The sequence below is a fragment of the Apodemus sylvaticus genome, chromosome 7 (genome assembly GCF_947179515.1).
Source record: "Apodemus sylvaticus chromosome 7, mApoSyl1.1, whole genome shotgun sequence".
NCBI classification, from domain to species: Eukaryota; Metazoa; Chordata; class Mammalia; order Rodentia; family Muridae; genus Apodemus; species Apodemus sylvaticus.
The window spans coordinates 51,752,785-51,780,163 of record NC_067478.1 but is presented as its reverse complement, the minus strand read 5'-3'; the positions used below and the strand labels follow the sequence as shown (position 1 = coordinate 51,780,163).

At 36.8% G+C, this 27,379-nt stretch overlaps 1 protein-coding gene across 1 annotated transcript in view; it reads right to left on the bottom strand.

Moving 5' to 3' along the window:
• The window catches only part of Mlip (muscular LMNA interacting protein), a 192,970-nt gene that overhangs the window by 90,094 nt on the left and 75,497 nt on the right, over positions 1-27,379 (bottom strand). Inside the window, exons 6-10 of the mRNA XM_052187783.1 lie at positions 27,197-27,262; positions 26,844-26,903; positions 18,000-18,044; positions 9,991-10,035; positions 1,461-1,589 (exon numbers count right to left, since the gene is read on the bottom strand). Of these exons, the coding sequence (XP_052043743.1) occupies positions 1,461-1,589; positions 9,991-10,035; positions 18,000-18,044; positions 26,844-26,903; positions 27,197-27,262 (345 nt within the window). The remainder of the gene's footprint in view (positions 1-1,460; positions 1,590-9,990; positions 10,036-17,999; positions 18,045-26,843; positions 26,904-27,196; positions 27,263-27,379) is intronic.

Genomic DNA, 27,379 nt, shown 5'->3' with positions numbered 1-27,379 from the left:
TTGGAGTTTAAATAATTGATGCAAAAGGGCTTGATCCTCACAGTTCACTGTACACATTGAAAAACTGAAGTCATGGGGAGACAATCTTTCCAGGGTCACAGAGCTCTCACACAGGGCACATGAAACATCCCTCACATCTTTTTTTTTTTTTTTTTTGGTTTTTTCGAGACAGGGTTTCTCTGTGTAGCCCTGGCTGTCCTGGAACTCACTCTGTAGACCAGGTTGGGCTTGAACTCAGAAATCCACCTGCCTCTGCCTCCCAAGTGCTGGGATTAAAGGCATGCACCACCATTGCCCGGCCAATCCCTCATATCTTATAAATACAAACATAGTTTACATTTCAAGAATATTGCTAGCTGTAGTTTTTGAATTAAATGTTTAAAGGGGATATTATACTTATATTCCTTGATAAATATATTTATTACCAAATATAAAATGTGATGAGTTTGTGTGTTCATACTGTATCCAACATTTTTTTCTATTTTGCATTGCTTAGCCACTTAATGCTTAAAATTAAGAAAACAGTACACCTTGTGCCTCTTTCTTGCATTTAATAAGACAAGTCACACTATACAATTTCTTTTTGGTGGCTAAATGAACTTTTATATACATTTTAAAGACATAACTTGTTTTTATTTTATGTACATCAGAGTTTGGCTTGCAGTGTGTGTGTGTGTGTGTGTGTGTGTGTGTGTGTGTGTGTGTGTGTGTGTGCAGTACTCAGGGGAAGACAGAGGAGGGCATCAGATCCCTAGAACTAGAGTTACAGGTGGTTGTGAGACACCTTGTGGGTACTGGAAACTGAACCTGGGTCCCCAGCGGCACCATTGAGTGCTCCTAACTGCTGAGCCATCTCTCTAGGCCCTGTGTATTATATGTACATGTATTGGCATATTTTCCTATTATTCTAGAAAGTCTCCATTGACAGTTTTCATTTCTCCTTTCTACAGCATTCAGCACTTTTAATGCAAAAGGAGCATGCATTCTTCACACATAGTCATGAGATTACATGAGCCCTATACAGTAATTAGCACTCAAGCTAGAAGGATTACCTCACCCTTCAAATATACTATGTTAATAATATAATACGCATTTGGACAATAGGATTGTTGCCAACTCTGACAAATCTAAAATATCATATATTCTCAAAATAAGCTGGACTCAGAAATAATAATTCAACAGCATATGGCCATCCACAGCATGCACACGGGGTATTGAGATGAATGCTGTAGTTTCCCACACAATATCTTTAACCTGTAGATATTGTTTTTGTTTTAGTTTTAGAAAAAACTTTAAGGTACTTCAAAATAACAGCCTTGGATACAAATTTCTATTTGGATACACGCTGACCTATTTCATTACCTGGAATAGAACCTATTAACATATTTTCTTGCACAAACAATATTGTTAGTTTATACAGGCATTGATAATATGAAATACTTTCTTGTGCAGATACTCACCTGTTCAGAAAACAGGCCACTGTTGTCTTCAAGGTATTTACTGAATGGATTGGGTTCATAAACTTCTTCTTCCTTTTTCAGTAATAGTCTGGATTTTATAGGGACTGGACGAATTACTCCGGGCTTAGTCTTCATAAAGGAGAAATGTTTTTAAAATAGAGGAAAAAATACTATTAAAATGAGTATGATTATTGTTGTTACACAAATGTTCTGACAATGTTCTTTTGTAATTTGAAGTGCTTTAAAATAATGGATAAATGGCCTAGAAATCAGATTACTTTAACAATATAACTAAACTTAAAATCAATATAATTGTTTACATATTATAGTCAGTTAGTTCACAGATTATGTTAGCAACCAAGTTGTAAAGATCTACTATCATAATCTAAAATTGCAAAAGAAAAATGTTCTTCTGCAGTTTGCTTTATAAAGGTTTTTTTTTGAGTGCCTGTTCTGTAATGTACATCATAGATACAATAGGAAATAGGACCTTGGAAATTCCACCCACATTATTATAAGCCATACTCACATTATGTATGACAGAAATAAGTCTAGATGAAAAATATGCTATCCCTACCTAGAATGTGATAGAGAGATCTGTTACCTTCAGTAACTTTATACCAAAGCAGGGACTATAAGATGTTCTATTTTAACTTAGTAGGCAGATCTAGTGAGATAAAGAAGCTTTCTAAAGCGGCAGCCCAAAGAGGCAAACACTGGGACTGAAGGCCAGCACAGTCATGGAGCCGAGCTGGGCTTGTCCTGTAGACACCTAAGTCTTTCTTATCCTTTGATAGTAGGGTCTGTCTGATGTAGTATGTATCAGAATAACCTTGGCTAATACATCAGTCACTAGGAACTCATAAAATTGTAGCCAGTGACCATATGAGAGGGTTTTACCTCTTGGGGCAATTTCTAAACGTTTCACAACATCTAAAATCTTGTCACACTACCAGATGTCATGAAATGATGGATACGTTTTGAAACCACGCCAAATGAAAATCCAATAAAGAGAAATTGTGCCGCTTTTTGTTTGAGCTTTCTGCTGCAATCATTCTTGTCAGCGTCTTTACTCCTGGAAAACTATAAGTGAGTACTGCCTAGTCAATCCCGGTGTGCACGAGTTAAGCCCTAAGGGATTACATTTATCTTTCTGCTCTATAAAGCACTTGATGTATTTTGAGTCTTGAATAAATGTCGCCGATCTGCCACACTCTTTCCCGTTGCTACGTCCCCAGTTGTTTTCAGTGTATATGCCAAGTGGAGGAATACAGATTGAGAAAGTGTTTTCCTTCTTCAGGCTGAGAAATAGCTTAAGAAACCGATTCATCTCCAGGGAGACAAATGAGCCTGTAGCATCGAGTTATTTAACACATATGAGAGCAAGTGCTCTCGAGTGCACAGCATAAGAGGGCCACTCCAGTTCTACAGCCTGGTGTTGAGACCACAACCCTCTGTTGTACAGACATCCTTATTTTCCGTGAGTTGACCTACTAATTTCTCCATCCTTCTTCTCTTATCCCTACACTTTCTTCATAAAATCAATATAGAAAATCAAAACGACCTTCCAGGTCCCAAAACCAACATAGAACTTTAGGAGTTGAAGCAAGGTGTTACCATGTAGAGAGTGGAACACTGCCTAATGGAACTTGAAATGACAGAGTCTCTGTGCCAGGGAAACATGACGATCTCATTTCCTGTACATTCCAAAACATTGCTAGTAGATGTTTTGAGTTATATTGCCCTAGAGCTCATCTGACTTGTGACCAACACCTTCAAAGATGAGATCAGAAAAGAGACCATTTGGGGCCAGTGAGATGGCTCACAGAATAAAAGGAGATTGCTACTCAGCCAGATGACCTGAGTTTAATTCCCAAGACATCTATGGTAGAAGGAAACAACTGATATTTATCAGTTGTCCTTTGTTCTAAAACACACACACACACACACACACACATACACACACTCATACACACACACACACACACACACGCTCTAAAGTTTTAACATTATGTAAAAATAGAAAAAAAGAAAGGAAATTTTTAGGGTGTGAAATATTAAGTGCACTGCATTTGGTATCCGAGTTAGTTACTAATGCCTCATACTGCCTCTCTGCCAACCTTTCTGTTCCTTGTTTTCTGTGTGTTTCTTAGATATGGTGGCCTCATGAGTTAATGATTGCTGAGCCTCATTTCCAGTCTCCACTGTACTGTGGGGTTTTCCTACCTTCATTATTATTAAAAACTGCATCTCAGTCTACCTAAGTATCTGAGTTGTACCGACGACTCTTCATTGCTAACTTGGTTTTCACAAATTGAGCTTTCTTAAATTGTACATCGCCTCTTTCTTTGCTTTTATGTTTGCTTCTGTACTACGACTTGATATAATAATATTTCATAGCCATGATGCAAACCAGAGAAAGGAGAAAAAACAGGCAGGCATTGTCTTGGATACTGTTGATATTCCCTTTCATGTGACCTTTATCAGAATTTCCAAACACTCTCACTATTGGTCAGTTTAAAACTGTAGTCATTGTACACAACAAACCAGACCAAGGGTAGCTGAAATCCCTGTGAGCCATCTGGTTCTTATAAACCCTCATTCTTCTAGACACCCTGAGCCCATCACCCATCCATATAAGAGTACTGAGGGTTATATGCTAATCTTTCACAAATACCATATAGAGAGACCATAAAGAGAGACAATCAAAAGTCATTCAGTTAACATGTGAACTAAGACCTAAATTTAGGTCTGATCACCAGGTCTGTGCTTTTAATTGCTCCTCAATCTAGGAGACACAGAGAACAACAAGAAAAACTTAAAATCTTTTAAAAAGCACCTTCTTCCCTTTAACAATAACTGATAGTGAAGTCCTTTCATTTTTTATTCCATTTAAATTAATTTAATCTCTTCATTTTCACTACTAACCTGCTTTTGAGCCTCCATTGCATCATTCTATGTCATTTCCTTTTTTCACTAGATCTTCTAGTGAACATCTAGATCTTCCTGGAACATTATGCAAGCCCATATTTTTAAGTTTTGAAAGATATACTTACATAAGTACTCTCCTCTTTTAACACGTGCACGCATCTTACCTATCTCCCAGTGAATCTAAACTTTACACTGTCTAGATTTGATTAACAGTCCACTCTCACAGCATGGTGGCATGATTAGCATAAGGGCATTTCATTTCTGAAATCCAGGTATTAGACTATAAAATCTTAGGAAAAAAAAAACACTTGATAGAGCAAACCTCCTGAAGCTATAACTCTAATCTTTAGCTGTGCACTTTCATAATGGGTAGTGTTACATTATATTCCTAATCTCCCTTTCTCTTCAGGAATGATACCATGTAATGTTACTACACATCAGCTTTCTATATCCTCAAATCCATCATCAAATGTAGTCTCAAAGAACATGTCAGAAAGCCTTTAATATATATGATGCGGAAAGTGCTAACATGGGCACATAAGTGTCTCTTCCACAGTACTTTCTTTCTGCTCTTCCTAATATGTTGTTCCTCTATGTCAAATGATCATATAATTTGTTTTATAAATTTTTATTTTTTCTCAACGTAAGATTACAGCACAAAGTAAGCTAATAGTTCCATCCAAGAAGTTTCCTAGTCCCTTGCCACTCAGAATATGGTCTAGAGACTGGCAGTTGTGAGCATCTCCTGAGAACCTTTTAAACAGAGCAGACCTTAGAGCTATCCTTGACATATGAATTAGAATATGCAGTTTAAAAGGTTTCTAGATAATTTGTGTGCAAAGTAAAAACTATGTGGCACTAGACTAGAGCTTCTATCAAGTGAGCTACTCAGCTGGAGATAGCCTTGCCATTTCAGACACATTTGTTTACAAGGGTCTTTTGTTTTCTGTGGAAGAAGATTGGGCTCTTCTTTTTGAATTCCTCATCTCTGTTTTCTCTTTGCTCAAAGTAATCCATTATCCTTGAACATCAAGTAGGAGTTCTCCTGAAGGATTTCCTTAATTTTTGCAAATCTAATTTGCTAAGTCTGTGTACAGACAAATACAAAGAAAATTAGATGTAGCCAATTAGAGGACTCAATCAAAGTGAGCTACCATGAGACTGTCACTGTCCAACAACTAAAGCCATCCGCAGAAGGCCTCCTATCACTTTAGAATTACAGAATATCTAGACATTCAACAGATAGACACATCACTCCGGTTATACCTGTAAATAAGACTCTGTAATTTTTTATCTGGAATAAGTGGGAAAATTTGAAAGGACCTTTTCACACAGCTCATGCTGCTGTGATGAGCTAAGAAATTTTTTACTCTGGACGTAAGTATTCTGAAGTGCCTCAAGAAGAAAATGTCTGTTTGTAACTCTGAAGTTGCCTCTATGTGAGGCTACTAGGACCTTTTCTGTCAAATGAGACAGAAAAGGTTCTACCAAACTGTAGTATCAACGGAGATAGATACAACACAACTCTTAACTCAAAGACTTCACAGACTAGTCAAGTAATCCACAGAGTAAGCATTGTGTAAGTGGCACCATGTAAGTCGCACTTCTAAATAATGGCGCTCAGTTCCATGTCAAAATCCTGTTAGGTGATCTCTCAAAGGTTCCTAGCCCTTCCCCTTCTCACTCAAAGTTACAAAGTCTTAAAATGCTGCATCTTCCCTGTCTTCAACTAGTTTTCTCCTTCCCTGACTTGTCCTTGGCTGCTACACCCCTCACATCAGCAAGTCTCTCTGGCTCCCTGACTCTCATTCCCTGTAACTCACTCACCATGAGCCTCCTCCAGGAGTTTCCACTTGTTCATCCCTATATAGAGATTTTATTTCAAGTATCTGCTCATGCATCGCCTTATCAGAGAGGACTTTTCTGATCATCCATATATGTTTTTCATCTCTGCAACCCAGTAACATTTGCTACCATTTGACATCTGTATATGTTTTTTCTGTCTTGCTCTGTCTACAAGCTCCATGAGGCCAGAGATCTCTGAAGACCTGAGTTTGATTCCCCAGATCCCACATTAAATTGCCATCCCAGTTGCATACACTTGTAATCCATGTCAAAAGATATGGATACAAGGATCCTGGCCAGTAAGAAACCTTGTCTCAAAAGAAGTGGATGGCATCCTGGAGAACTGCATCTGAGTTTTCAAGCCTGTTATCTCATCAGTTTTGTTTTATTTTGTTGGTTGGTTTTGAATCATAAGATAGTCATACAACAGTAACCAGCAATAGAGTATTGCATTGCAAACACTGAACCTGCTAGACGCTCAACTGATTTGATGGATCAAAACATGTTTAAAGTAGGTAATTGTTACTTGTTTCTGTTTGCCTCTATCTTCTCACCATTGGGTAGTTGAGTTTTTCCTTAGAAACTTTGTAGCAAAAGAAGCTTGTTGGAGTCCAAAATCTAGAATTTTACACTGTAGACAAAAGAAGCAATATCTAATTTATTTATTTAACAATTCACTCAATCAGTGAATGGTAACTGGGTCTAATTCATTAGAAAGTACTTGAATCAAATATTTACAATTATTTTACCTTCAAATAAATATCTCAGCTCTCAGAATCTTCTAGTATATGCTAAACTCCCAAGAATAAAAGAAATTCATTTATATTCTGTGAGACTACTGAGATAGTCTCCGTGATTATGAGGGACCAATGAGATAAGATGCATGCCAGAACTTTGTAAGGAAAAAAATTAAAAAATGAGAGGTAAAATACATACTTATAAATAAATAATGTATATAGAATGTCAACTGTAAGTAAGTACCCCAGACAACTCATGGAAACGTCTATTTTATTTTATTTTTTAAAGTTTTATAACTACCATAACAGTTCTATAAAACTAATCAGTAGTCAATAATTATAAAGTACATCCCATAGCTCAAGAAGTGTTCGGTGGGATATAAACAGTGCAGACTGACCAGGCTGGACTATTTTGATAGACAAAAGACAATAGCGTGAGTCAGAGCTAGGGAGGCAGACACGATGAAGGCTACAGTTCCTAAGTATGCTGTGTCAAGGAAAACTGGTCAAGGAGAAACTGCCTTTGAGCTGAAAGAAGACATCAATTCTACACAAAGGCCCTTCTAAACAACAAAGACATGAGTGCCCTCAGGAAGCTGAGTCATCCCTGGAGAGTAGGGTGCAGCAGCTGGCACTCGGAACCAGAGACAACATGACTGCCCGCTTACGTCTCTTCTTTATTCTATTCCAGTAAGTTGCATTTGCTCTTACTTCTTTGCGGTCATGGGGTTTATTTTCTAAACCTCTTATGGTCTGCTCTGCAGATTTTGCAGCCCATCCTGAACGATGCTGAATGATTTGCAATGGCGTGGAATTCCAATCCAAAAGAGCCAGCTGCCACCTAGCCCAGGCTCCCTTCATAAAAGTAAATGAACAAATAAATAGATCTTACCCATCTCATTCAAACTAAACTGTTTCCCAAGCAGAGAAAAGAGGACACACTCATCTTCGTTAATATTGAGATGGTCCAGTTCCAGAATTAGGAAAGCTTCGTCAGAGCTTCAAACTGAAAGCCTATATTTTCCATTCCCTCTTGCTCTTGTTTTATACGCCACAGGAAGCGCTATTAAGCTGGATCCACTGCCCTCATCCTCTGCACCTCTTCATAAAAGCATCACATTTACCAGACAATGGGAAGTTTGGGGATGAGCCAGACCCTGGAGGTGGTCAATGAAGATAACTTCTCCAGCAGCCCATTTCCCAACGTACGCTACTCAACAGATGTTTCTTAAGTCCCTCAAACTATTTAAAAATCAACAATAATGATTCCTTTTGAAAGCCACACAGAAGACTGAACACTAATTCTATGAAGTTGAACGCTAATGCTATGATCTGAGATAATGTATTTAAACTCTAGCACCCTCTACTTCACTGCCTATAAAAACAGCTTCTCATATCTTTTAACAATCTAAAGCTTTGGAGTGCAATAATATCATAATTTCCAACAGGACCATATTGAAAATAGTCTATGGAGCTGCATGAGCTTCATAAAAACCCCTTCAGGCTGGCACAGCACTTACTACATTTATGCCACTTAGAGATAGGAGATTTCTTTCTAGTTATTATCTACTGTGTTGATGGTCAATAGAGAGAAAGTTGATTTTGTTGGTGAGACTCCTAAGAGACTCCAAAATAGTCTCTCAAGCTCAATATTATAACATTTGGCTGCTAGAATAAACAATGGAAAGTAGCATACACACACACACACACACACAGACACAGACACCATCCACACACAGACACTCTGCTTACATTTTAAAGTGTTGGGGATTGAACCCGCGTCTTATTGATGCTAAACAAGTACTTCACCACTCAGCTGTACCCCGAATCAAGAATGCAAGTGTTTTAAGAGCTGAAGTCAGGATTCTTTGGAGCTGCATGCTTGTAATGACAAGTAAGTAAATAGGTCAGGTTTTCAAAGCCTGAATTTACTATACCACTCGACAGCTTTGATGATTGTATCTGTTCTTTAAGCCAGGGTCTCATGGGAGTGGTTGGAAAGAGGCTGTGAGTGTCCAAGTTGTGCTCCTAGGTGAGCCTGATAGCTGTGAAATGTAGCCCAAACTAGTATCAACTTCTGTAGGCATCCTTTTGCCTCTGCTGGGATTGTGATTTGCCTGGCATGGGTTAAAATGACATTTTCTAGAAGTTAGATCTGTAATTCCCAGTTCTATTCTAGCATTTCTGAGTCCTTCAAGAGCTCAAACCACCAGCCATTTCAATCATATACTATGGTTAAATAGTTGATTTGAGAGGTGATGTGTGTGTGTGTGTGTGTGTGTGTGTGTGTGTGTGTGTGTATTAGCTTTCAAACACTTTGCTTCCTAAAGAATGTACAAATGTATCAACAACCTACTGAAACAATGTTTATCCAGCATTTACATCCAATTATTGAAATTAGTCCATTTGTTTCATTTACTTCTTAATAGCGTAACTACAACATTTTAAATATGTATATAATAACAATTAAATCTCATGAATTTGAAAGAGCTGGGGGGATGGTACATGGGAAGACTTGAAAGGAGAGAACGCAGGAGGGAAAATTATGTATGTTATAATCTCAAAATAATTTAAGTAATAATTTTTAGAATTTTATGTGTGGATTACATTTGTCATTCAGAATATATTTCAATTGGTTAGCATAGATTTAGACCACTTACATGCTAATCTTCTGTTTAACCATCTTAATAATCCACACATATCTAGAAGCTACCCCATATTATCTTTTTTGATCTCCTTGAATGGTTTGGGTTCTTCTCATCAAGACATGATCTCTCAAAATTCAAATCACATTTTTTTCTGACTCAATTTGATCTCTTGTAACACTATTGTTCAGAGTTTATGATAATTACAGCCGATAAATTATCTTATGTGTTAGCCACCTAGAATTCAGCCATCATGTGGCATTACTAAAATCACAATAAATTTTAATAAACAAGTGAGCAAACTTATTCTCTCTTCATTCTCATTCAGTGGAGATTTCTTGAGAAATTAGAAGGTTTAAAGCAGGTACTTACCAGTTGACTCTCAGATGCTGTGGAAGATGGTGATGAAAGATTTGCCTAAAATAATAAACATGATGGATATTAGTGAAATTATTTAGTAAAAGAACTTGAATTTAAGTATCTAAGTATTGTATTTTATTAGAACAATACATGTTCATTGAAGGATATTGAAAGAAAGGAAATGGCAATGCATTATATCAAGAAATAGTCCTTTTGAGCAGAGCGTCTCGTGTCCTTGGCTCTTTAGCTCACAAAGCAGAGTATATGCTGTTTTCTTCTTGTCTTAATAATGTAAGTGTCACCATATGATGTCAATGATTCCTCAATGTTAGATAGTATCTTCTGTTTGTTCAGTCCATATTTTATTTAAGCATAACACTATTATGGATAATCATGTCTACTTACATGAAAATAAGAAACAAGGCAGATTTTTTTTCTCAAAACATATTTACATTAAGAGAAAAGCATGACAAGACTCCCTGGTGTTAAAAATAGAATTTCCTTTCAAATTTCTTTACAGATCTTGTTAATATTATCTCTTTGTCAGGAACACTCCTCCACTGCTGGTGGGGTTGCAAATTGGTACAACCACTCTGGAAATCAGTCTGGCGGTTCCTCTGAAAACTGGGCACCTCACTTCCAGAAGATCCTGCTATACCACTCTTGGGCATATACCCAGAAGACTCCCCACCATGTAATAAGGATACATGTTCTACTATGTTCATAGCAGCCCTATTTATAATTGCCAGATGCTGGAAAGAACCCAGGTATCCCTCAACAGAAGAGTGGATGCAAAAAATGTGGCATATCTACACAATGGAGTACTATTCAGCCATTAGAAACAATGAATTCATGAAATTCTTAGGCAAATGGATGGAGCTAGAGAATATCATACTCAGTGAGGTAACCCAGACTCAAAAGGTGAATCATGGTATGCACTCACTAATAAGTGGATATTAACCTAGAAAACTGGAATACCCAAAACATAATCCACACATCAAATGAGGTACAAGAAGAAAGGAGGAGTGGCCCCTGGTTCTGGAAAGACTCAGTGAAACAGTATTCAGCAAAACCAGAACGGGGAAGTGGGAAGGGGTGGATGGGAGGACAGGGGAAGAGAAGGAGGCTTACGGGACTTTCGGGGAGTGGGGGGGGGGGCTAGAAAAGGGGAAATCATTTGAAATGTAAATAAATTATATCGAATAAAAAAAAAGAATAAAAAAAATATTATCTCTTTGTCACTGGTACCTATATTTCAGTCCTTTCAGCTAAATTTAATTTCCTTCTTTTGATTAAATTGTATTTGGGTAAGAGTACTATCATAAGATCTGCCCTCTGCGTGAGCCTTACATGCCTTACATGCCTTACAATGCTGCTGATAGAACATACTCCACACACCATTGAGCCTTTCCACCTGCTCAGCTGAAACCTAGTGCCCATGATGATGTCTCCCCTCCACAGCACCCCTACAAATGCCAATTTCCTTCTTACTGAAGTAAATACTTTCTTTTCAGATTCTACTCCCATGATTTTTTCCCTACAATTTTTTTTTATCTTGTGCTTACTTGCATACTTGAAGTGGCTTCAGAATTCCAAAGTAATAGCATTTTTCCCTATCCTGTTCACACTAGCTTCTGTTGTTGCTCTTCGGGTAAGCCATAACTTGGTGATCAGATCATTACAACTAGTTAGTATTGTATGCTTTTCTTAATAACATTGTGTGCTTCAGTGTGATCTTCCTGGAGGCTAGGCATGGTAGGGTTGGGCTGAGCAGAGAAAAGGTAAGAGATGATGTTGAAGAAAGGCTCTATGAAGCTTCATTCGTGCTGTGTGTAAGTCATCAGCTATACTGTCTAGGGCTGTAGCTACAAATACCATGTTCTTCACAATTACTAAACTCTATTTTAAAACTTCTTGCCACATATGAAACATACAATTTGGTAGGGAGATATAATTGTTGATTACTTTGATCAAAATTTGTATAATATATACACAAATTGGACATCACACTGTATTCCATGGATATAAAATTATTTGTCAATTGAAAATCAGTGTAAATTTTCATAAAACAGTATAGCAGATTTTCAGTAAGGTTACATTTTTAACAACAAAGAAATTTTGTTAGCTTTATGTTCTGGTTGGTTAGTTTGGGTTTGGTGCGTGTTGCTTGTTTTCTACGATCTCCTTGCAGTCTAAGGTAACCTCAACCTCACAACCTTCCTGCTCAGCCTGACAACAGTGCTGACAACAGAGTAATGTGCAACCATGTCCTACTGACAATTAGGTTACATAGGAACCAAGAGTGAAGACTGCAAAGTGAGGATGTGACTATTTCTAAAAGAGAAATGACTACGTAAGGTTCATCTATGCTAGCCAGCCTTGGAGAAACTAATTTTGCTTCCCAAAAACATAATACCAAAGTTAAAAAGTGCCACCAGGCCCCTAAGTCACTGTTGGGAGCTCTATTTCCTGGAAGCCATATTGGAGAAACTCTAAAATTGCATAAGATTATATCCTCCTGTGAATGTAAGACATAGAACTGATTCTGTCCTCTTCATGCTAGTGGGACAAAGCCCAATGGTAACCTCCACTCCTCCCTCAGCCCCTTTCACACACACATGTGCACTGCAGCAGCACATATGAACAGGAAAATGAATACAGGAAGATAATTGGTGGTGGCTTTTCTTGCCTCTGTTGTTTACAGCTCTTCCGATAACTTGTCATTCTCTGGCCTCATCCTCTGGAAGCAGATCTGGACCTCACATGGGATTTAAGCTACCCTTTTCCCTAAGACCTATGTCTTCCCTGAGTAGCACCTGAGTCATTGCAGCATAGCAACGGCTGCGAGCCTAGCAACAAGAAGAATGTGTGAGCTGCGTAAATGAGAGAATGTGACCTTTATTTGAATATCTGTGTATAGAGTGGGAAATATTCTTAATAAGGTTTGACACATTTTTCAATATATTGTGATATTTAGGAATCAATATTCTTCCACTGTAATGACATTTTCTGTCCCCTGCGCTCATTAAAATGAGATTTTTACCTATAAACTATCATATATTTAATAAGGTTGTACCATTTATTTTTATGGAACTTAAAAGTAATTCATGAAATGTAAAAAATTCATGAAATAAGTTATTATCAAATAGAATGTTACTCCAAAACCAAGGGTTTTTTTTTTCTTTTTGATAAATTCATTAGAAGCACAAATATTCTATTTTCTACGATTGACTTTTATTAAGAGTGCATACTGTGATTTTTAAATTACATGAATGAAATAGATTTATACAGGTGATACTTCATAAAATATAATAAAGGCAAATGCAAAGCAGAGAAAAATTTTCTTCCAAAGACAAAATACTGAATGAAAGCTGAAGTAGTGTTTAATAAAAAATTTATTATTTCACATAGAGAACAGAAACTGCTTCAGAATAAATGGATGGGATACATCTCAGTGGTAGAACAGTGGCCTACCCTATACAAGTACCTAGGTTTGATTCCCAGCAACAGAAGAAGACAGGAGAGAATGCTGGATATTTTGTAATAGGGAAACTGGTTACATAGGACTCACTGGTGGTTTAAATGAACTAGTTGAAGTTTATCTCCCACTGGCTGTTAATGGATTTAGCATCTGTTTAATAGTCAAATAAAATACTATTGATAACTGATTTATTCAGTCCTACAAAAGGCCTAACACTACATGTTCAATATGTTGTTAGCCCTACCCTTTTGTGTTTCTATTACACTTAAAAATATCTCAAATAAATGACTTAAAAATAGTCTTTGCTTCAAGCATACCTTGGGAGAAGCAATAAGAAAGCTTTAATTAACCTAAACAAATGAGGGTGCCATTGATCCAGACTCATCCTAAAACACTGTAAAAGAGTAAGACAATTTGTAAAGAAACACTGTCCACTGATTTCACTCCTTCCCTCCCTTTAGTCCCTTTACGTATTCCCTGCCTTTCTTCGTCCCTTTCCTCTCTTTTCCTCTTGTTCTCCTCCATTTTTCTTTCTCTCTTCCTGAGTCTTCTGCCCAAGACTCACACAAAATAAATATTCATAAAGCCCTTTTTATTTAATAAAGTTGTTGCAATAATCCCAGGAAAGTTGCAAATCCTATGAGCATCCTGACATGCTTATATTCCAGAAGGTACCCATCCTGTCTGTCTCTTTTATTAACATCAATTCTCTGGCCTGTTCCCCCTATTTCTACAAGAAAGTGAACATCTCATTTGTTCTGTTAGTTGCTCGTAGCCTCAGGGCATTCACCTCCCTCGAGCCCGTGATGCTTCAATGACTTGTGCAACAAATATTTGCCAATCTATAAACAAAGTGGGGAACTGGACACCAGAGTTGGGAAATTCAAGCCAGTTTTCCCACTACTAATGATTCCTGGATTATGTTTGAGACTGGGGATTTCATGTGTTTGAAGCTTGCTCCAGACAGCCTCAAGTGTAGCAGAGTTCTCTTTGTGACTTTCATCCTGTGCTTTCTCTGTCCTCTCTGTGGTACACCGGCTGGTAAACTGCATGGCCCCTGCTTTTGAATGGAATCTAGAACTCTCTTCAAATTTAATGAAACACAGAGTCACACTATGTATATTACTGTGAACATGCCTAATGACTCCAAGAGAGAGAAATACTAAAATTTTAGTCAGCAGACTTCTCAAAGTGGTCCGGACAGGACATGGGAGAAAACTGAAATGAGAAATTAATGAAGTAAAAAACTATTCAATTTGTACTTTGATGAAACGTCATGTGTTTTATCCATTATATTAAAATTTCAAAAATGAACTATTGCTCTGTTCATTTTTTAAAAGTCAGAATATATTGCATTTAAGACAGATAGTTGATATAAGAGGACAGTCTAAAGCTAAACTGAACTTCTTGCCCTAAAATTTGTCATATTATTTTTTCTTAGAGTAAATGCATCAGCTGTCACTTAGTAATTACTGTAACAACAGTTGTGTATTGGTAAGTATGAGTTGTCTATAAGTTCACACACACAAACACACACACACACACACACATACACACACACACACACACACACACACACACACACACACAAATGGTTTTATCTACCATTATAAAAGGTACTCTACCAAAAGACTTATCTTCCAAAGATGTGGACATATTTAAGATCACACACACACACACACACACACACACACACACACGCTTAAATGTTATGCTGTTGTAAGAGAAAGTTAAAAAAAAATTCAATGCTTCTTTCTCAGGAAACAAATTTGAAGGTCAAGAATCTTAGTAGAATTAAAATTATATTTGTTCTAATCTAATCCTGAATTTGTTTAGTGATTCACAGTTAACTTAAAATGACTCAACTGCTCTCACAGGCTATGGAGATGGAAAATCATCTTTAACTAGGTGTAAAGATGAAGAATCTTTTAAGTCCCTAGTAGATGACTTAGTGAGTTAGATGATCACTGAGAAAGCCAGAGGACCCCAGGCCTTACCTGTACTGTCACCAGGCATGGCAAGCTACCAATAAGATCAGCACTCAGGAGACAGTGAGCCTGGATCCAGCTAACTAGCTAGACGGGCTAAAGTGTCAAACACCCGGTTCAATTGGGAGTCCCTGCTCCGGTAAACAAAATGGAAAGCGGTTGCAGAAACTCCTGATATCAACCTCTGGTCTCCACACCCACACATGAATAGTCATTACAGACAAGTCCACATGCAAAAAATAAATACAAAATTTAAGATAATAATTTAAATAACTGTGGAGATTGAAACATCCCTTCCAGAAATATTCCAGCTGCTATTACATTAAGATACCTCCCCGGGGTGTGGTTAGCTAGAAGCTAGCAGCTGCTAAACATGAAAGGTAGTCTACTCTTTATGAAACTGAAGAAATTGATGAGAAAGTTTAGTGAGAAAAATATTTTAGGCACTTTTTCTTGGGACCAGTCCTTATGACCACAGAATCTATAAGTCTCACACACACATAAGGGAAAATCCACCATATATTTTTAAATAATGTTTTTTTTCCCTTGTGACCACTAAAAAAAAAAATCAAGAACCCAAACTATGAGGCTTCTAAGTCCTCTATCAATAGGTAGGCATAATAAAATGGAGGATAATCCCTTAATAAAATCCATCCCATAATAAAAGGGATGGATAAAGGCAAAAATGAAGGGGAAAGGAAGTAAGGCACTATAATTTATGAATAACTCCATTATGTTACTGACGAATGCTCTAAGAGGTGTTCAAATAAGGACTATTATAAACCTTAAATTAATCAAAGGAGAACACGATCAGCATTCCCTATCTTGTGGATGAAAATGAAGGCACAGTAAGATAAAGTAAGTGACCTTCCCCAGAAGCAACAGTTTCCATCAGGGTCTAGCCTACCGACCTCTCTAGTCTTTGAGAGCATTCCTCCAAAGGGCTTCCAATAATAATGGAAACTGACAGCAAATGCTTCCAGAAAATGCTCTGAACCATGTTCCTGCCACATCCTGTAAACATCATTTCCCGAATGTGATAAAATTTAATAATTTCACTGAGCTTATTGTGTGCCTCAGGGAGAGCAAATGAAGGCAGAAGGGTGTGAAGTGCACTGACGGTGTGGCACACAATCCACGTTTAATAACTATTTACCCTTGATAATGATGAAAACTACAGGTTAGAGGAAACCGCGTGCGCTGTAAAAGGAGTGGTTTAGTGGTCTATTTTAGATTAGATGCTCAGCACTTGCTAGGAAACTGTCTCATTTGTAGCAGAATGTGTTTGTGAGGAAGAAGATGAGTACCATGATCAGGACATGGGTGACAAGAATGTGTAATGGTCTACGTGCATAGTGTACTAAGCCACCCCAGTGTCATTCAAATTAAGCATGTCAGTTCATATCTACATATCTATTGGTGTAAGTATTCTCTTTTTTACGATTTACTCATTCATATGTGTATATCTGAGTATATGTGTGCATGCCACAGGAGTGCTTGTTGCCTTTCAGAGGCAAAAAAAAAAAAAAAGTATCATATCCCCTTGGAGTTACAACCACGTGGGTGCTGGAAACCAAATCTAAGTATTCTCCAAGGACCTCAATGACAATGACCTCATCCCCTAAGCCATCACTCCAGATTCCTGGTTTGTTGTTGTTGTTGTTGTTTTTTCGTAAACAGACACTGAATTGCTTGCTAATTTAAGCACAGGAAAACAACAAACTGATCACTCAGTTAAACTAGTAATTCCTTAGGAATAACCTCAATGTGTCACACCTAGGAGTTGACTATTTCTTAAACACAGAAGCAGTGCTTATAAAAACAAACGTCATCTAAGCTCTGATAATTATAGGTACAAAAGGTGGGTGATTGTAGCTGCCCACGGCTACATTCGAACAGTTTACTGGGTTCCCTGGAAGGAAAACTGGGGCTAGGGAACAGGGTGAGGGGGAAACAAGGAACCAAGACAAGATTTCCTGCTCAAGTCTCAAAGTTTAGTGAAGGTTTCCAAAAATATATAGGCGGGGCAAGACCCCCCTCCCCCAAAAGCTGGAAACTGGTTCTGCTTGCTCCACAGGAGGGTGGTATTAGCTGACAGGCTAGTGTCTCTAAGGAAGTGGCTATCCTTGGAGAACAATAGGCTTCACCTTGGTCTGAGCGCTCCATGCTAGGTGGAGGGGATTATGGCTAACACAGGAATTCCTGCTCAAAGGCTGGCAGAGGAATTTCACCAAGATCAATGCTAAATAGAGCCAGGTGGCATAGCACCCCAATATGGCTCACTACAGGTGATACCATTCTGTTTTGTTTAGCTAAGTGAATTAGACAATCTTTCATTTAAGAAAGAACTCAGTCGATATTGTTGCTTGATGCTGCACACCTGATATATCTGATTTTGTATGTCTGGGCCAATCATAGCACCTTACCCCTTTCCACTTATGAAAGAGTGAATTATAATTATACATTGTAATTGATGTAAAGCTGAGTTCCAATTAAAATGTGTGCATGCCTCCACTGAAAAAAGTAGCAGGCACAGTTAGAAAGATACTTACATATTTGGTTTCTCGGCCAGCTGCTCTTGGATGAGTTGTAGGAGTCTGCATGAAAACAACAATAATTATACATCTCAATGATTAGTGAATAATTAAGGTCCAGATTTTAAGGCAGGAATGCATCTTTTTCTCTGTTGAGGCTTTCCAACTATGAATCCCACTGATAAAGACAAAATTCCATTTATCTTAAAATTTGCTTTATTAAAGTGTCCCCGTTTATTAGTCTTTTCACAGCTGTTATTTGTTCATACTCTGGTCATTTTCTCTTATCTATTGATAATGTTACCCATGAGTCCCACAGTATCTAATCACAGTTCATCTATCATTTTTGGCTGACTCAAAATTCACTAGAAATTTCTGTTCTATCGGCTCTTTAAGCTCTTATGTCCAAATACATTCATCCCATCTCAGTCATTTACTTTGAAGACCAAACTCAACTTTACCTCCAGAAATAACATGGAAACTCTCTGAAATATCAACTTTAAATGTCCCTCCTTCAAAACTCTTTCTTTACCCATACCTTCATGCCTCTAATACTTCTACTATCAGCTATATTACAGTGAAATTTCTAAATTATTTTCCCTCACTAACTGTATTCTGGTCCTATTACCTCTTAGTTTACTACTAACAAAATATTAATTAATGTTCAACTTATAATAAATATCAAGTCTCATGTTTAATATTTCATTTATCCAGTTTCCCTCTCTTTATGTGACACATCTGCTTGTAAAACAAAAACAGAAATTCTACATGTGCTTTCTGATCCATTTATCTCTATTCTTACATCTGAGAGGTGAACTGTTTTTGCGGAACTCTCAACCATAACTTGATTTCATGTTAAATAAATGCTCATCAACTTCACCTGTGTGCAATCCACATAGCTTGATAATCCCCTAATATTTTTTTCTTAGGTCTACTTTCTGAGGTTACAGATAAAGATTTGAGCCTCAAGACTACAATTGTTCTTCATGGTGGTTAGTCTTCATCGTTAACGTGTCAGATTCTAGAATCAGATAACTATGCTAAGTAGTGGCATGTTTCAGACATTCAAGTCATAATAATGAGGTTACCAGGCTCAAAGCAGAGTAGAGAGAGTGTCAGAGAAGGACAATCATGACAGTGTTAAAGATCTAAAGATAAAGCACCTTAGAAGGTCTTTCACTCTAAGAGAAAATATATAGGTTTTAGACACAAGTTATAGAGGAACACTTGAAAAGAATCTCTGCCTGGTACATTAAGAACAGAACAGCGTGGGGCACCCACATGACAGTGATGCTTCTGTGCTGGTCAGTAAAACTATGTCAACTGTTTAGAAGCACAGAAGCTAGGTAATAATCACAGTCTACAGACATTTTAAAACCATAGTGAAAAAAGAGGAGGTGTGGAATGTGACAAAAAGAGAAAAGAAAATAATGCAAAGTTTATGGACTTAAGCAAATGAAAGAATACTAAAAAACAAATGTTTAAAAAAAGTAGTTAGTGTGATCATTAGAGAGAAAAATGTCTCAACTGCATCTTCATCAGTGCTGAGCTTGAAAGCATTTTTGTACCTCTGAATGGAACGAAGACTAAATGGTTAGGAATCTAAAACTCAAAAGAGTACTGGAGCAGAGACATACATATGAAGCTGTCTGCATGTGTATGATTTTCACAAGGCTGGATAGCCATACTAAAGGAATGAGAAATCTAGGGACTGACTGCTAAACACCCCCACATCGGTCATTGGGAAAAGGCAGAGCAAACATAGGGGAGCAAGAAATAATAATGCAGAGAGGAAATTGGAAGAACGCAGTGCTCAGTTATAATCTTACAAAAGGAATTTGTCCTGAAATAAGAATGCTATTCAAATAGAAGCAGTCATTAAAAGCCTCCCAACCAAAAAAAGCCCAGGACCAGATTCATTGTGCAGAGTTCTACCAGACCTTCAAAGAAGACCTAGCACCAATACTCTTCAAACTATTCGACAAAATAGAAATAGAAGAAACACTACCCAATTCATCCTAAGAAGCCACAGTTACATTGAGTATTCTCCCTTGGAGATGGAATGGTTTCTGTCTAATCAGAAACGTTTTACAATTTCCTTTTTCATAAAGGACTTTGTAAGGGATTTTTTCTACTTCTATCATGGTTAATGTTCCAAATAGATTTTAAAAACTGGTTGAGTACATATTACTTTTAGCTTCAGAAGATATCATGTATTGTATATATTTAAGAGGCATTTAACTATTATATATTATTTTGATGACTTAGAAATGTTAATACTGAGTTGTATATTTTAAAATAAATTTTATTAGTTTAATAAAAATTTTTTAAAAAGAATGCCATTCAAGAATTGTTTTATTTTATCAGACTCAATTTATAACTATCCTTACATCTGGACATGGGTCTTCTATTATTTGTCCTACTATAGTAGAAGCCATTCTCTTTTTTATCAAAGAATAATGTCTCAGGCTGGCTTAGACAAAATGCAATGGACTGGGTAGCTTCTAAACTGCAGGTATGTAATTCAGTTCTAAAGGGTGGACAGGCCTAATTAGACAAGTGCATTGTGTGGTAAGGTCCTGTTTTTTCATCACAGTTGGAAATTTCTTGTTTAATCACACAGTAGAAAAAATAGGAAGTTTCCCTCCAGTTTTTTTTTTGTAATCCCATTAATAAAGAGCCTATTTCCATAACATAGTCACACTTTAAAAGGCCTCCATTTTAAAACTATCACATCAATGATTGATCACTTACTAATTCCTGGAGGAAGGAGTCAGAGCATGACACATTCCTTTTTGAATCAAGGTCTGATTCTAGATGGTATTTTTCTGTAGCATCTCTACTCTTTTGTATGACCAGTACTTCACAGTCATCCAACATGAAACCCACACACCAGCACAACAACATGATCTAATCATTCAAAGGCTCAAAATCAAACAAAAATGGCTTCCTTGATCCCATTACTAATCAGTTCATTTAACTTTTTCAAATTAATTTCAGGTGTTATTTTATCTATAGCTTTTGGCTGTTTGCATTTAGATATTTTGTTTCTACTTTCTGACAATATTTTGCAACATTAGAGATAAGGCAAGTAGGAATAAGCATACTGTGGGAGTAAACTGTGTCATAAAGGAGTAAACCGCACTCCTTTGAGCTGGCTGCAGAAAAGGAAGCAGCTTATTGCATAGTTTCATGGCCTGGTAGCTTCTGCTAGTTCTCAGCTAAATTCCTTAGTGATGACACCCCAGACAATAGCTAGAAGAGAGCCTTAAGCGAGGGTCAGAGGAACAGGATGCAGCTCGGCATCTTACATGGACTTTGACTTATATTCCAGGGAAAATACATCAGCTTTCGGCAAAAGTCATAAAGGCATAATTTAACAGGATCTCTGTGTGGTATATTGACAACAGAGCAGAGTGATGTATCCACGTAACAATGATGCTACTTACTGGTCAGCAAAATATAATGATTGTTTAGTAGCACAGAAGCTACTAAATGGAAACATTTGCATCGGGGAAGATGGTACCAGAGAACATCTGCACTCTGAGGTAGACTTTCCTCTTACTCTGAAAATAATGGGATAAACTTGACAACATAGGTAAATTCTAGTGCTGTCATTCATTATAGCTATCCTAGATACACATACAGCCAAATTACCTGTAGAACTTAGAAAATGTTGGAAGAAGTACGAAGACACTAGATGAAAGGCCATAAACAATAACATCAGAGATACACAATATGAAAATGCACTCCTAGATACCTATAGGAAACTTAGTAACATCATAGTCAGAGGTAATATCCAAAGCATTTACAGAGCCAAACTAAAAATGGTCACCCTCTAGCAGTTACAAATATTATGAAGAGAAATATTTTATAAGTATGAGAAAGAGAATATAGACAGAGGTGAAAAAGAAGACCTATCATCCTATTTGAGCGAAATTATAATTTTAATTACATTATTGAGTGTGTGTGTATGTGTGTGTGTGTGTGCATGTGTGTGTGTGTATGTGTGTGTTCATAGCATGCACACAAATATCAAAGGACAACTAGCAGGAGGCCGTTCTCTCCTCCTACTATATATTTCCTGCAGGTAGAACTCAGGCCATTACACTTAGGAGACAGTATCATAACTTACTAAACCATATTATCAGCCCAGAAACTATGATTAATTGAAAGATCGAATTGAAGATTTTATTCATAGATGAAGTTCACAAAATACACACAAATAAATTAGGTTGAAACAATTATCAGCACAATTATAAAAAACAATAAAAATAGGTACTGAAAGATCTAAATAAAGATAAAATTAAAAGACATATAAAGATTCAGGCACAGCTCCAAAATATAATAACAAATAATATGTGTCTATATGTTTGGCTTGATTAAAAAACAAGTATAAAGTGAAAAGTAGTGTCTCAGATAATACGGGAAAAGACATGAGTTTTACATAAACCCAACTGTAGGGGGGATTTAATAAAACCATTGTATCTGGCATGAACATCAGAATATTGAGATTATTTTTAGATGCACCTAAGCTCTGAGGAAATCTTTTGTATAGGATTGTTTTCTAAGATTTATAGAGCTGTGTTTCTGAAGGAGATTTATGGCTTTGCATGAGTTCAGTTACAAGATACTACTGGTAAACCTAGGATTCTTGTATTATTGCACACTGCAAATGGTGCACAATAAGGACTGGGAATTGTGAAGGTGTTCCTTCAGGCAGCACATAGATCAGATCAGAGGCTCTAGTATGAGGAACAACTTACTCTAAAATTAGTTTTTGCATATTAATCAATAAATACATTTCTGTAAAGCTGCTTGGGGTTCAGTCCTCTTAGGCTCTTCTGTCCTGCTGCTGAGAAGCCTTATTACATCTTTAAGTGTCTCTCATAGGTACTCCAGAGTGAAGCAGTTGATCAATATTTGGTGCTTAATGTGGGGTTCAAACCCACAACCCTGTGATTAGGAGGTTCATGCTCTACACGCTGAGCTATCTGGGCAGCTTTGCAGAAGTTATTGACCGCTACACTAAAGTTAATTTTAGAGTAAGTCATTCCTCTTCCAGAGCATCTGATACAATGTATAAGCTGCTTGAGGTATCATGTTACCTATATGCTTTTCAGTCCTCACTGTTGAGTTTGCAGTGTGAGATCAGCATTATAGATGCTGGTGAAATGGTCAAGACCATGAGTACGTGACACTAGACTCACAGTGATGACATTAGTGCAGATGCTTGCTGAAAGAGTATCAAGAACTTGCCAAATGACTGGACTTTGTAATGCCGTTTTAATGGGAGTTATTGCAGTAACTACTTACTGCTGTTACAGCTGGACTGATGCATCATAAAGAAATTCAAACTGCTGATTTTATTAAAACCTGCCATAAGCATTCTGTAGAACTTTGGGCTCAACAGAATAAAATAGATGGGAAAGTTAACAAAATAGCTGATCTGAGATGAGCTGTAATGCTAATTAGAAATCAGTTAGATTTATTAGAAAAAACAAAGGAGATTTAGATGTGGTTGGCATGTTTCTTCTTATTGTATTAAACCTTTAAAGTTTAATGGAAGCAAGTATGATCAGGAAAAAGTAAAAATGCATTTGATGAATCAGTTTAATTCTTCCCAAATGATTCACAATTTACATCAAGAAATTAAGGATACTTTCTCAAACAGATTGTCTAATATGACTGAAATGGATGCTGTGAAAAGCCTTGCAGATACCTGAGCTTCACTCCATCTTATGCATCATTTTTACAGATTTCTTATTCTAGCAATTGTTGTACTTGTTTTTGCTGTAATAACTTTACTAGCTTTGAAATGTATCCTGGCTTATTTATATAAAACTGTGCAACAGCACGCTAGAGAAAAGGCTGTATTTACTTTAAGGATATATAGCCTTCAGCACAAATATAATGCTCAACATAAATAAACATAGCTTAAACAAAAGGGGAATGTGTAGTGGGAAAATTAGTAAAACCTTGTATCTGGCATGAACACAGCGTGCTGGGATTGTTTTCAGGTACACCTAAGCCCTAAGGAAATCTTTTGTATCTGATCAGTGATTGCTTTCTAAGATTCATAGCACTATGTTTCTGAAGGAGCTTTAGGGCTTTTGCATGACCTCAGTCACAAGACGTCCTGGCAAACTTGAAATTCTTGTATTACTGAGCACTGCAAGTAGTACACATGAAAGGCCGAGAAGCATGTGAATCATATGTACCTTCAGTCAGCACATATATCAGATCAGAGACTAGTATGAGAAATGCCTTACTGTAAAATTAGCTTTTGTATAAGAATCAACAAACACGCTTCTGCAAAGCTGCTCAGGGTTCAGTCTTCTGAGGCTGTTTCACCCTCAAGTGTCTCTCTTTCTTTCATCATCAAGAATGAATTGGTTTGCCAACACCCAGAAATCACTCTCCAAAATGTGTGTGCAACCACAAAAATAACAACATATATTATAAAATTTTCTAATTTTTTTTCAGTTTTAAATTAGTAAAAGTCAATTACCTAAAGGAAAGTAAAAATTAATCAAAATATCAAAAAAACCCAAAAGATTTAAGCTGAAAATATTAAAAGTAACAGAAGTCATTATGATATGATAAATATTATAGTAAATGTAACTGGCTTAAATTTCCAAATATTAAATTGGATAAGATATAAGACTGTCTTACATACAAATACACAGTCTTACATTGAATAGAAACAAATATATAAAAATATCTGACTTGAAAGAAAACTGGGCAAAGGGATACAAAAAGACAAAAGATAAAAGTATAGAATGAGACATGCAGAAAACATGTTTTAAAAATTATAAATATAAGTTTACTTTATCACACAAGAAAATCTCTATGTTCAAAAAAGATTATATTCTAGAAAATTTGTAAAATTTTAGATTTGAGCATGATCTTCCTATAAGCATCAATAATATAGTTTCAAAATACACAAGTCAAATTTGATAATGTCTGTTGTATACTTTTTTCCTCCCTATTTGTAGCAATAAACAGTTCCATTCTCTTAAACACTCTCACAGCTTTCATGATAGTATTCTGCTCCGATTATCCTCTTAACATAACCTTTAGACTATGTTTGAATGGATCAACCTCTATCTACCTCTGATGTTTTGCTCCTTGGCACTCTGTACAGACTCAAAATATGTGATACCCACATCTTTCCTACTAGCTGCAAACTGAATGACTCCTTTCATACAATTCTCGTACAAACATTACTTAAATTGCCACACCGTGTGTCTTCCATTTTTCTGCACCTATTTCACTATGCCCTGAGCAGAGATGTTGGACTCATTCATGCCTTCTCTCCTTTATTGCTCATATGTGAATTATTATCAAGCCCCAAACACATGTATTTCTCCATTTCTCCTTTGAATCTACCTTTCCTGTTCACCATCAGTCACTGTACTCCTGGCTTCCTTAGTAGCCTCTTCCCAGCAACCAGCATGATCATTTTTATATTCTTATATTGTTCATCAATTCCAAATTTTATACCATAACAAAGAGATTCTCAAACTAGTTTTATGCTGTTTGTCCCTGGCTTGTGAAATTTCAAATACACTGACTTTTTCAACATCCTTACATAAATAAGTCATGCAACCTCAGGAAATTCATATATTACTATGCCTTGGCCTAAAGATATTATCACTGGTCTTTCTGACTCCATTCTGCATGTGGATCTCCAGAGTAAATTCTCTCTTCTTCTTCTACAATTGTAATAAACTCCCTAGAATTTTCATCTGGTTTGTCTTTATCTTTCTTGTCCCTCAAAGCCCAAGCCCATAGTATGAACATAATCGATACTTGAAGCAAAGAAAACTGCCAACACCACAAAAAAAAAAAATTCATGATATTTATCTGTAATTTCACAACTGAAAATGAGGACTCTTTAAGCCATGAACATCTGTATATTAAAAGTATTTTTCAGATATATAATATCCCATTGTAAACAATTTATGTTGAAAGTATTTGTATTCAGTCAAAGAGAAAAGTATATCTGTAAATGATAAAGAGGAATATTGTTATCCATGAAAGAAAAACAAAGTATATTTTGAAATTGAGATGAATAGAGCTACATTAAGCATTGGAAGACATAAAATTAGAGATCTGTATCCTTTGTCCTAACAAATGAAAACAGCTACATTATGAGGGGAAAAAACCCAAATATACAGAATAACTCCTCTGACAGTCTAATGTCTCCAAAGTTCTGCTTGTTTAAGTCACAGAACAGTGAAATCAATTCAACTGGTAAGAAGCAAAGAACTGTTGAATTAACACTTACATAAGAGCGGCCAGAGTGTTACTTTAGTCAGCTTCATATATACACTTCTTTTTTTTTATTCGATATATTTTTATTTACATTTCAAATGATTTCCCCTTTTCTGGCTTCCCACTCCCCGAAAGTCCCATAAGTCCTCTTCCTGTCCCCCATCCACCCCTTCCCACCTCCCTGCTCTGGTATTGCCCTATACTGCTACATATCTACACTTCTAAGTATATGTAAATTACATTAATACTGAAGCTATAGTACAAAACTAATATAAGGTAGAAATTTGGCATATGAATCCACAAAATGCCAACATTTAATATTAAAACCCTGGAATATTGGTTTCAAACTGTTTGAAATGGATTCACAGCTAAAAAGTAATTTTACATTACAGTTCTGTGAAGACTGACCTATGTGTATCCACGTAAACAGAAGCAAGAGTGAACACTGTACTTTGCTGTGTATACCCTGATTGCTAGCAACTGAGTTGGTTTCTTAGTGTACTGCTGAGCCTTGAATGACAGTTTGAAATTATCTATGCAAAAATTGAACAGTACAGTAAACTGTAATAATTATATACATACTTTGATTGTTTCAGAACCCAACATTGTCTGTGAGGGCCGTGAAGGAGAATCGGAAGAATGCTGGAAAAGAAAAGAACACAGGGAAAGGGAAGAACAAGCCTATGAGGCACCGTGGCAAGACAGAAGGAAATGAAGAAAAGAAAAGCAAAGCAAAGGTTTGAATAGCACATTCTACTCTACAGCATTACCATAGACAAGGAGTCCTGCAAGACCTTATCAATGGTAGCACAGAGCTCTTCAGTTTGCTGCCTGAGCTGTGCAGGAAAACACAACTGGAAGAATCGAAACCAGGAGCGGGGTTAGCAATGGATTTGGGGATTGCAAACCAAAGCAGGGTAAGCTGAAGTCATTACCTCTACTGGTAGGTCTAACACGCTGGCCTTGGAGTTGCTTTCAGTCCTGGCTGGTTCATCTAGTGCCTAGTGATAAATGAAAGAGTTCCCAAATGAGGTTTCTTGTTGATTACAATGTTGTAGTGATAGCCTTAAAAAGAAGCCCTGGAAATAAATCTCAGTATTTCTAAGGAAAAAGTAACA